The sequence below is a fragment of the Gopherus evgoodei genome, chromosome 7 (genome assembly GCF_007399415.2).
Source record: "Gopherus evgoodei ecotype Sinaloan lineage chromosome 7, rGopEvg1_v1.p, whole genome shotgun sequence".
Classification (NCBI taxonomy): Eukaryota; Metazoa; Chordata; order Testudines; family Testudinidae; genus Gopherus; species Gopherus evgoodei.
In genome coordinates, this window is record NC_044328.1 from 42,444,984 (window position 1) to 42,457,140 (window position 12,157).

At 42.9% G+C, this 12,157-nt stretch overlaps 1 protein-coding gene across 1 annotated transcript in view; it reads left to right on the plus strand.

The window, feature by feature from the left end:
• The first annotated feature begins 1,767 nt into the window (after positions 1-1,767).
• The window catches only part of ADAMTS14 (ADAM metallopeptidase with thrombospondin type 1 motif 14), a 91,823-nt gene continuing 81,433 nt past the window's right edge, over positions 1,768-12,157 (plus strand). Inside the window, exons 1-2 of the mRNA XM_030569834.1 lie at positions 1,768-1,849; positions 3,197-3,618. Of these exons, the coding sequence (XP_030425694.1) occupies positions 1,768-1,849; positions 3,197-3,618 (504 nt within the window). The remainder of the gene's footprint in view (positions 1,850-3,196; positions 3,619-12,157) is intronic.

Sequence of the window (12,157 nt, forward strand, 5' to 3'; positions counted from 1 at the left end):
TTAACACTTTTGAAGATTGTTATGAGGCGTCCTCTCAGTCTTCTTTTCTCCAGATTAAACATGTTGAGTTTTTTTAACCTTTCTTCACAGGTTAGGTTTCTAAAGTTTTTATCATTGTTTCTCTCCTCTTGATTGTCTCCAATTTGTCCATATCTTTCCTAATGTGTGGCGCCCAGAATCGGACACAGTACTCCAGCAGAGGCCTCACCAGTTCTCAATAGAGCGGGACGATAACCTCCTGTATTTTTCCTGTGACCCTGGTGTTAATACATCCTAAAACGACATTAGCCTTTTTTTGCAACTGCATCACATTATTGACTCTCCACCTAGCCAAATATCCGCCATTTTGTAGTTGTGCATTTGGTTTTTCTTTCCTATGTGTAGCATTTTGCACTTGTCTTTACTGAATTTCATTTTGTTGATTTCTGTCCCATTCTCCAATTTGTCAAGGTAATTTTAAATTCTAATCCTGTCTTCCAAAATGCTTGCAACCCTTCCCAGTTTGGTGTCATCTGCAAATTTTATAAGCATGCTCTTCACTCCCATTATCCAAGTCAGTAATGAAAATAATTAATAGGACCAGATCCAGGACAGAACTCTGTGGAACCCACTAAAAATGCCCTCCCAATTTCACCCCGAACCATTGATAATTACGCCTAAATTGAGTATTGTCTTTCTTTCAGCCAGTTGTGTAGGCTCCTTATAGCAATTTAATCTAGACCACATTTCCCTACTTTGTTTATGAGAATATTATGTAGGATTGCGTCCAAAGCTTTGCTAACATCAAGATATATCATGTGTACTGCCTTCCCCATCTACTAGTCCAGTAACCCTGTCATGGGCTGGAGGTGCTTGTAGCTGCATAATAATGGTTGGCTAGCAGGATCCGAATGTCCTTGCCTGTACATCTGGTGCTTATAATGGGCTCCAAGAATTACTGGGTACCATGGACTTTCCTTAGTCTGTAACAAAGCTGTAGGACTAGCACAGCATTTTCAGGTACACTGAGACGGCCAGGGACCTGCCTCCCAGCCGCTTGTTTCTGCTGAAGATCTTCTACCTTTGGCTGTCCCAGAAACAGGGCCCCACCAACAAGACCGCTGGGTTTCGGGGCTGCAAAATGCGGTCACAATCCGTGTCGTGGAGCAGAGGGCAGCTCTTCGCTCGCAAGAGGAGAGCAGCAGCCTGCTAACAACCCTAATGTGGGACTCCCCAGGGTCTCCATCTGCACTATGCTGCTAATGGCAGCTGTAGCAATACTGAAAGCGCCACGTGCAAGGGACCTCCCCGCCGCGCCTGTCTGTGCCTCCCCCAGGAGAGGCCCTCGCTGCCCCCCACCTCCCCGGGACTCTGCAGCCGGCCTGACACTCACACGCCGGCGTCACGGCGCGGACCCTCCAGCTGGCACCAGCATTGCACGAGCAGCAGCGGCGGCGGCAGCAGCCTCCCGGGCTCTCTCCCAGCCAGTGTCCCCTCCCTCCTCCCCACTTTGCGTTGCCAGATGCATGGGGGCTTGTCCAACTTGTGCACAGTGCGGCGGGGACCAGCAGGACCGGCTCCTGCTCTGCGTGCGCCTCTGACAGTCTGCAGCACTCCAAGAGGAGGGCGCATTGCTGAGCTCACCAGATCCCGTTTCGCCGCCCGGCTTCCCGGAGGAGCCGCAGGAAGCCGAGGGGAAGAAACTTCGCTCCATCTCCCTTTGGAGAGCTGCTCCCTCGTGCGCTTGTTTTCGGAGAGAGCCCCCAGAAAACGCTTCGCTAGCACCAAATGGATTATCTCTGTGTGATGCTGTCCTGCTTGTTTCCTCTCAACTACTGGTTTGCGACAGCCAGGGCAGCAAAACCCGAAGGTAGGAGAGTTCCCCTCGCTCATGGATTGAGTTGATTTTTCTTTTTAACCTAACACATTAAGACATCACTTAAATCAGTGAGATCGGAAAGCGAAAGGTAGATTCACAGGAGCAAAGCCAACAGGGCTGCAAGGGGCGCTCACAGAAGGGAGTTGAACAGAGGGAAAAACTGGTGTGATATTAAGAGTTTAATTTCCTTTACTTTTCTCCTGGCTCCTATGTGAATCTCTCTCTCTATGTGTTCATCAGTCCATCCATCCACCTTCCCTTCCTTTTAACTGTTTTTAGGTTTTCAGTTACTTAAACTGGTGGGAATTTAGCATTTTTCCATATTGCCAGTAAGTGCAGAAAAGTACTTTCTTTACATAGCCCCCACCCCTTACCTAAGTCTCATTTACACTCTCAAGATGGGATGTGGGGCTGGGAGTGGAAATCAAAGGCTCAAACTGAAATCAGCAGGCTTGGTATTACAAGTGCTGGGCCTTCTGTCAGATTTGCAAGTAATTTTAGCTGGCATTTAAGTGTGCATGGGAAAAACATAATTTCCTAAAAAGTTAGAGTGCAGGATTTGCATTCAGTCATCAGTTTCATTGAAAGCACAGGCTACCTTTCCAGTGTCCCATGTTATTTTTGTCATGCTAAATTTACTTAGTGTGGGTGTGTGGTGTATCAAATCTGTGCAATAACATGCCAATTAAAAAGATACATTACTATATTTGACTTGAAAATGTTAGACTCATTGTATGCTTGTAATTTCTATTTGTCTGCATGTCCGGCTGGTTATTTTTTGCCTTCTCTGATTTAGGTGGTAGGAGTGTTTTAGGCTGTTTTGACAGGTGTATTTTTATGTAACTGGCTGGAACTGTGCAGTGTTGATTGTGACAGGAAATTGCAATAGGGAGGTATGTATCCTACTGGGGGCCCATTGCAAACACTTCTAAATTGATGCTTTATTTTAATGGGATCCCTTGTTTTTGAGAAGTAATGTTAAATGGAAGCTGAACAATAAATAGTTTGCATGCTTGGTGTTAGTTGGGTATGCAAGAGGCATAAGTGTATGTCAGGATGAGTTTATTCTGCTACATTTGATATGCCTGCTGATTTAAAAATACAAAGTAGGCACAGAATAAACTGGAGTTTATAGGAGGGGGAGAAAGTTTATTGGCTTAAACATGTTTATATAATTTAACAAGAAAATCCCGTGTCGAAATGGCTACGAAATTCCTGATGCATGTGGAAATTAACATACAGTACTGTGGAGGAAATACTTTTCATAACTCATTTACAAAGGATTGCTCTTTGCTTTGAATGTATTGAAGTCTTTCTGTCTGTACTTATTTCCACTAGAGCACCTCCTGTCTGGAAAGCTAAGTGAGTATGGTGTGATTGTGCCCTTCAGTACAGATTGCCAGGGACGGTTCCTCTCACACATGGTATCTGGCTCAGTGGCGGCTGGCAGTGCTGAAGCCAGCCATCCTTCCACCCCACCCTCTGCTCGGCACAGGGTGGCCCGCAGCACCCTGGATGAGCCACTGCACCAAGGCAGAGCTGGAAATCGCTTGTTATACTTCAATGTCACGGTCTTTGGGAAAGAACTGCATCTCCGCCTGAAGCCCAACCGTCGACTTGTGCCACCTGGAGCCTCTGCTGAATGGCAGGAAGATTTTCAAGAGCTATTCCGAGAGCCCCTCCAGCAGGAGTGTCTCTTCACCGGGGACGTCTCAGGCATGCCGGGTGCCACTGTGGCTATCAGCAACTGTGATGGACTGGTAAGCAGAAGGCAGATCACCCTTTTTCAGGACAAATGTTCCCCCTTTCTCTTCTGCCTCATTATTTAACCTTTGCTGTCTTTCTGTGATTGATTATTTAATTTTGGCTTTGTATCGAAGCAACTCGCATCAGAGCTTCCAGTACCTCTTTGCTGGCAACCCAAGGAATGAGCAGAGAGGCCTATGGCAAGTTTAACGGTATTGGTTTGTTGCAATGGAAGGTTCATCTAAAAGTATAACAGGAAGATGCTGGTTGCTTATTTGCAATTCCCTTCTCCTGCCCTGGAGATCCTGTCTGCTCCCAGTGTGCCCTCAGTGCACCTCCTACTGCTAAAAATACATGACCAGGTCTATAATGTGAGGTTATTTCTAGTACAGAAGGAAACATAAAAGCCAAGGAGACATTTTTCCAGAACCTCGCTGGTTCTTCTCTTCCAGCATACAGAAGTGCCAGGCTTTCCTAGAAACTTGCTCTCCACGTTAGAATGTTGAGGGCAGGAATCTTCTGGCCAACTTTGCATGTTTCATTAGATATTGAATTGTAGTGCCCTGTGTGTGGTACTCTTGAGAGATGAACTACAGATTCAATTAACTATGTTATCTGGTAGTAGATTGACCACTTGCAGCATGCAGCAGGTTGTCATTCATTGGCTCATTGCCACAGATTAGCTTTCCCTTAGTTGGCCTACAGTATATTGTCTATTACTTCCCTCAAAAGGGTTCTGTCCTGAGGATATCTATTTCCCCTGCCTTTCACCTCCATCTCTCACTGTCTATAGGTCCTCTTATTTTTGTTTGTCTGCATCAGTCTTCTGGGTAAGGAGCGTAGGATTGGAGTCTCTTTAGGACCAATCAGCATTGTTTAATTGGCCAAGAGGTCAATGTTGGTGCAACGTGTCTCTTCTCCTATCTTATGCCCTGAAACATGAGGTTTGTCAGATAGCCTTTGTTATCGTTGTCTTAGTCAATGTAACTGCAGTCACCATTTTTGTTCATATAACTTTAGAATCTTACAAAGTTAATGTAATAACTATGTTTTACATTGAGATAATGTAAGTGTAAACCCCCATAGCAGTTTACAAAATATATATGTAAATCTGTGTATTTAAACAATGTATAATCATCTCACCCACCACTAGTTTGCAACCAAGTCAGGAATGGAGGAGGTTTGCTATCTTATATCAGGGGGTTTCACAACTTGATAGTAAATTGCACATTAAATATTTTCTTTGAGTTTTGTTTTTTTTCTGTTAACTGTTAATTTTATTGAATGACCTCTTTCCTTTAATAATGAGAAAGGGCAAAAAGGGCTACTTACAAAACATTCTCCGCTACCCGTTATTTTCCATACTGCTATGATATTTCCTCATACTATTCTTTTCCCAAATGAAGTACTGCTAAATGTTTTGATAATTTCTTTCTAAATCATCCATATATCTCTAATAGTTTTAGTTGCTCTTCTCTATAGATGAGCTTTAGCTTTGGCTAGGAAATCCACTCCAAATCCAGTGGCTGTCCCAGGGTATTTGCCTTGTAGGATTGCGGCTCCCCAACTCTGCTGCAGTTCTGGTTGACAGCATTCCTGGATGATTATAAGGAGATACCTAATGCACGTTGTTAGTAAGAGGAGACTTCTATGAGCTTAGGGGCAGGAGAGCGTGCTGTGTTGCCCCAGTCTGCTCCTTCTGTGCTTCCAGGCCCAAGCTGTGGTCCCTTTTCCTTGTGATGTGCAATGGAGGGGAAGCAATCTTCCCTCAAAATGGTCTCTAAAGTTGAGTAACCTTAATTGTTTTCATTTTGTTTATAGCAAATGCTGCCACCTCAACATTCACCTGCTTTTCCAGATTGCTAATAAATGCTGTATATTGAACCATGCCAGTCTTGATTCTGATCCCAGGGACAGCCTAGGAGTAATCACGTTCCACATTCAGAACGGGCCATTAATTTTACTCTAGTTTTTAATCCATAAGAGGACTTTTCACTTTTTTCTTGTGGTGATGGTGGTGATCACCACAAATGCTTTTTGTATTGTACTAACAGTATATGTTAGGCACTTTTTAGACAGGTATAAAGACAAAGTCCCTGAGCTTTTAATGAGTAAAAGTAATACAGTAATAAGGATTCAGGTCTGTAGTGAACTCTGTGCAGGCTCATGAGACCATCCACATGGAGCCCATTGTAGGATTAAGGCCTAGGTGGAGACTTCCCAGTTGAAGGGCTGAGCTCATGCTGGAGCGTTTGTAATTCCCATTGAGCCATAAATGGCTACCAGGTTGCCTCAATAATCTTTTGTGAGGAGCTTCGTTTACAAAAATGTGGAAGTATAAATGCTTTGTATTCACTGGTTCCATTTTAGACACTATTCTGTTAACTCCTTTGAAAAGGTCTAATGGGTTATAGCGCTGTGACTTGTCCTTTCAAGAGCTGTGCTGGTTCATATAAAATTATACTTATTTGGCTTTATGATTTTATTTCCAAGGAATTTCTCTGCTATGTTTCCTGCTACTGAAGTAAGGTTCAGTGATCTACAGAATTCCTGAGATCACACTAAGCACCTTTTGAAAAACAGGTACTATATTGCTGCCCTCCTTTTCTCTAGAAAATGATAGTAATTTTTTTCACTGATAACGTACATGTTTTTGTTAATAGCTCAGTTTTTCAAGACTTTAGTTTCTTCAGAACTGATAGTTGAACTACATCTAGTATTGGTAATTTATTGCTACAGTATTTAAGTTTTTGAGTTATTTCATCACTTCTTTGTACCCTGGACATTCAACTGATATTCCCACAGGCTTCTTTTGATACACTTGGGAAATTACTTATTATTTATTACATCTTGGGATATTTGCCCTTCAAATTTTGTCTGACTCCATTTATTCCTTATTCCACGTGCCAATATTTGTTATTTTGTCATAGTATCACTTGAGTTATATTAAGCAATCTCCCTTCCCAGTGAATGGATTTTAATTTTTTAACCTGACACCGAGTGCAGCGATCTGATAAGATCCGATGAGGATGTCAAACAGTTATGTTATGGTTACTGCTTTTAGTGGCTCAGCCACGCTCACTGCCACTCCTTAATCAATTCTTGTGTTTTACTCAGGCCCAAGTCAGAAGTAACATATGCTCCAAATGAGCTGCTCCGAGAAACAGTTGTTTATGGCACCAGGTCTTGATGGAATGTTCAATCAGGTTTTTTTTGGGTACCCGAAGGCACTATTTATAGTTATTCTAGTGAGTCTCTCACACTGCTTCCTTGAGCTGCCTGATCTCACCATCACTGTTCTATCCCTTAGACTAGCTGAACTCCGCCTGGGTCACAAGAATGCAAATAGAAGATTCTACGATTTTCTGCAAGATTTCCTGTGTGCATAATGATGGATTCCACTAGAAATGGTAGAATCTTTCAAAGCACTCAGATTTTTCTTCAGAAGCGCACATTTTTAAGGTTGCCCTTTGTGCTGTTTGATATCTGTATTCTCTTAGCCTGCGATTTGTATCCATCTGTAATCTGGGATGCAGATCCTCTTTTCTTTACATTTTATGAATTTAGTTCTTAAGTTAAGGATGCCCAGCTGACAGCTCTGGAGACTCATAGACTCATAGACTCTAGGACTGGAAGGGAACTCTAGAGGTCATCGAGTCCAGTCTCCTGCCCTCATGGCAGGACCAAATACTGTCTAGACCATCCCTAATAGACATTTATCTAACCTACTCTTAAATATCTCCAGACTGAAATCCTCTGCTCCATAAAAAAGCATAAGCCTGGGCAGGGGGAGTTGAAACCAATATACCTCACCTCTGACCCAGAGAGTTCACTGCAGGAGGTCAGAGGTGTTCCCTCTCTTGGCCCATTCAGTCCTTAGGCTCCCTGATCAGTCTAATGACAATAGCATCAATTGTGGAGGTAGCATGATGTAGATGCTCCTATACTTCAGGCTTGTCTACTCACAAAAATTGTACTGTTTGAACTATACTGGTATAGTTAAAGTAGTACAATTCCCCCTTGTCTGGATGTAGTTATACTGGAAAGATGCTTTATACTGGAATAGCTGTTCCCGTATGGGAAAGGTAATAAGCTAAACTAGTATAAGTTACCTTTATCATTCTGCATCTGCATCTAAACTAGAGCTTCTACTGGTATAACTATATTGGTAAAAAAAACCCACACCCTAACCAAAATAGTCAAATCAGTACAAAATCTGTGTATAGGCCAAGCATAAGAAATGGACAAAAATGACCTATTCATTTCACATTGGCAGAGGTTTGTGTATTGTGCTGGATTTTGCAACAAACTCAAAATTTCAGAGCAGCATGGAAAATCATTTTTGAATGGAAGTTTTTATATTAAATTAAATATTAAAATACATTTCAAAAAAGGTCTTTGCTGCATTGAATTCAATAACAAATTGTTTGTGGATGTTTCCCCTTGCATTACAGTTTGCCGCAGAGCTCAGTGAGCTGTAAAAGTTGGAGAGGTTTGACATAACGTTTAGGAAGCAGTGGTTGGTGTGGTGATCAAAGCTCTGGTTCACCTGGAGAAAAGGAATGGTGGCTGGGAGGGTAGAATTAAGATTTTAAGAGGAGAACAGCTCTACTTTGTTAATGGGTAGGTATGCAGAGACTCCCCTGTTCCTGGCTCCTGAGAGTGGAGATCGATGTCTCTTTCCTGTTTGACTTTCAGGAGTTTTTCTTCTGCCTCTTGTCATGGTCCACTGATAGTTATGCTCCTTCTTTTCCCCTTTACCTCTGTAACAGCTTTTTCACTCATTCTTCACATAGTCAGTGACCCAGTGAGTAAAACAATTCTCAGCCTCGTCAGAGGTCTATGAATGCCTCTTTCCATTGGCTAATTTACCACATATCACATGCTTTTGGTAGCCCAAAGAAATACCAAACTATCTAGAAATTTTCTTGTAGTAGATGGATAAAGGATTTTGAATCTTACATACATTCAAAAATTTTCAGTAAATAGTGTTTCTGTAGGACCTGCTGATTTGCAGAGCGAGGGCTGCCCGGGGGGGGAGGCAATTTGTTTCAGGCCCCCACGAGAGTTTTTCAGGGCCCCTGGAGCAGTGTCCTTCACTCGCTCCGGAGCCCCTGGAAAACTCTCGCAGGGCCTGGGCCTCCGGAGCTTCTTCCGCTCCTGGTCTTCGGCAGCAATTCAGCAGCGGGGGGTCCTTCTGCTCTGGGACCCACCGCCGAAGTGCCCCAAAGACCCTGGGGGGGGTTCCTTCCGCCCTGGGACCCGCCGCCAAAGTGCTGGGTCTTCAGCAGCAATTGGGCGGCAGGGGCCCCGTGCTGCTGACAAGCCCAGGCCCCCTGAATCCTCTGGGTGGCCCTGTGCAGAGCAGGATTCATTGGGTTTTGCTGATTTGCAAAGCGAGATTAGTAGAATTGCAGTATGCTCTTTTTCAGAGCTTCGGTAACCATATACTCCCAATGGCTGCAACTCACTTTTGGTCTCCCCCGTCATCCAAGCTAAATCAAAACAAGATGTTACATCTTTTAAAAAGTAAATACGTTGCCTTTCGGTATTTTCTTTCTTTCTAGCTCAAATAGAATCATGGGGAAGAAAAAGGCTGCTAATTTTCCCTACATTGCATTTCTTGTTCTCTTGCTAAAACGTAAGTAGCCTTTCCCCAGGCAGCAAGTTCCTTCTCATCATTAGTCCAAGTACCTGGAATGGGAGTGGCATCTCCAAGTTGGGAGAGGAGGGGTCAGAAAGACAGGACCTAAGTGCAGACTGTGATTTCAGGGTGTCAAATGACATTTTTGTCCAAAGTAGTATCTAGTTTTGCTCTTCTGCATGCAGGGACAAATCCTCAGCTGGTGTAAATTGTCATAGCTCCAGTCCCTTCACTGGGGCTATGACAGTCTACACTAGCTGAGGATCTGGCCCCCATAGTGGACCTATATGGTTGAAGGGAAGTAAAAGCTTGGTTGTAGTAGATAAAACTCAGAAATTCAGCAGTCATTCAGGGAACAGATGTGGGCAGAATTTTCAAGGTAATATTTATAGTTACTTTTCTGACCATAACCACACTTGATTTGCAGATGTGATTAAGCGTAGAAAAGGTGGGTTTGTTGATTTACAAGGTAGTCAGTAAGATAATTGGGAAATCTAGAAGAACACGTGCATAATCGCATAGCAGAGCCGTACAAACCTGCCCCTTTAATAGGGGAGAATCTGGCCAAAGGGGTGTTGCATTTCCCTTTGTTAGGTACATGTCCTGTAATTGTTAACTTTACTAGCAGTTATCCACAAACTTCAAAAAGAGAATATAGCTCTTACGTTCCAGTATAGCTTGTGTGGGACACATAGGATCTCTTGGTCACTAAGGGTACATCTACACTGCTGTAAAAAACCTGTGGCCCCGAGACTCTGAGCCCAGATCAAATGTCTCTGGATCATGGGGCTCAGTCCATAGGACTGAAAATAGCGGTATGGATGCTCGGGCTGCAGGCTGGGCACCCTCGTGGGATTTCAGAGCCGGGGCTCCAGCCTGAGCCTGCACATCTACACTGCAATTGTTAGCTCTACAGCCCGATCCCCACAAACCTGAGTCAGCTGACCCAGGCCAGCCATGGCCATTCTGTGTGCCTTTTATTGCAGTGTAGATGTACCACACAATGTTGATAAAGTTAAGTGCTTCAGATGAAGAACATGTACAGATAAATTATGTTGTGTCAAAACTGGGAACTGGGACCATCAGTTTTTAGAAAGTGCTTAAAATTATTGTCCGAAATCCATATTTACACACGTAAATAGGTAGCCTGATTTTCAAAGGTATTGAGCCCGCAGCGTCTCCCATTTTTATGACTAGCTTTTGGCACCTGTGTTTGAAAATTTTGTCATGGGTAGCTCAGGTGTGTTTGTAATAGGCTGTTGAGTCCTTGTCTTTCATATTAGTTCCACAGGCGGCCCTGAGTTCAGAAACAGTAGGAGTGGAATAGCTATAATCCTTTGACTTGCCATCACACTTTCCCCTCCAGACAAAGTCCTCTGCAGGCTCCTAAGTTTTCTTGGAAGCTAAGGAATCTAATTTTTTTGGCAGTGTTTTACTATATATATATACACACATGAAATTGAGCTAAGATTCCAAGTATTTTTATGGGAACAGTAATTAGAGCAATTGAGTGTTGCACAGACACAGATCAGGAGCAGAGCCCTTGATGTTTTTTTCTGCTTTTCTTTGTGTATCTTGCTGTCACCGTGTTTTGTTAATTGCACAGGTCATTTGCTGGTGGGGAGAGAACATATCCTGCTGTTATATGAGACACTGGATTCAGGTGTAAAGATGGACACCCATTTTGGGGAAAAATGCTAAAATAATATGCTTGACCACTAGTTAGTTTGATCGATGCCTGTGTTTTTTATAATTTTCTTTGCTAATTATCAAGGAGGATTTTTTTAGAAGCAAAGATTTATTCTCCTTTAAATCACTTCTCTTTCTCCTTTTTGGAGAATATAATGCTGTATTTGTGACATCACAATCAATTCCAGGGGAACAGACTTGGGGTGAAATCCAGGCCGCATTGAAGGCAAAGGGAGTTTTGCCATTTTTTGATATTTTGATGCTTTGAACACAAGATTGTGTCTTAACAGCAGGGACCAGCAGAAGATGAATTTAGGTGGTTGTGGAAATGTATTTATTTATACATTAGTGAGTCTCATTCTCTGTTATCCTGCAACTAGTCATTTACTCCAGGGCAAAGTAAGTGTAAAATGCGACCACATCAGACCGCTAACATTTTACAACAGAAAAGCAGGGCCCATTGTCTTTAAGAAGCAGCAACAAAGAAAGTGAAAGGATAAATAAATTTCTTTTTGAATCTTTTTTTCCCCTATGTAAGTTCCTCCACAAGGGCTACTCCTTCTTTCATTGAGTATAATGATTGTTTTGCCATGAATCTCGATAGGAGGAGGGTTGGACCCCAAAATGTAGATGTTGGTCTTTTAGGATTATGCTTGTAATTTCTGAAGCATGGGCTTAGTGTTAGGAGGGAGACAGATCACTTGTTTAAAGGTTCATAGGAAGGTATATCTAATTGCTTACTATAGGCATGATACCAATTCCATTGAGACTGATTTTACCGGGGTCTAACTCTATCACTTGAATGGAGTCACTCCTCATTTGCAGTGGTGTAAGTGAGATCAAAATGAGGCCCTGTTTTGGTTAAAGAGCTAATTAGTGGAGTGGTTCTCTCCCCTTGACTTTCACCTCTGCAAGACCTAGATTCAAATTCCAATTTAGGGCACAAGTAACAATGAGTTCAGAATAGTTCCTGTCCATAAACATCACAAAACCACTTCTCATTTTGGCACACTTTTGCACTGTTGGCAATCTCTGGTAAGGAGAGGCCCATACCTAGAACAGGAAGGTTGTTGCAGGTCAGAATTGATGTGCATAGACAAGGTTGCATGGAAGCCCAGAACTAGAGTAGTAGGAGATATTGAAGATCAAGACTGAGGTGTGCCGGCAAAGGTTTGCAGGAAAAACATGAACAGTTCTTGCCTGTACTGTGCCAGGCTCAA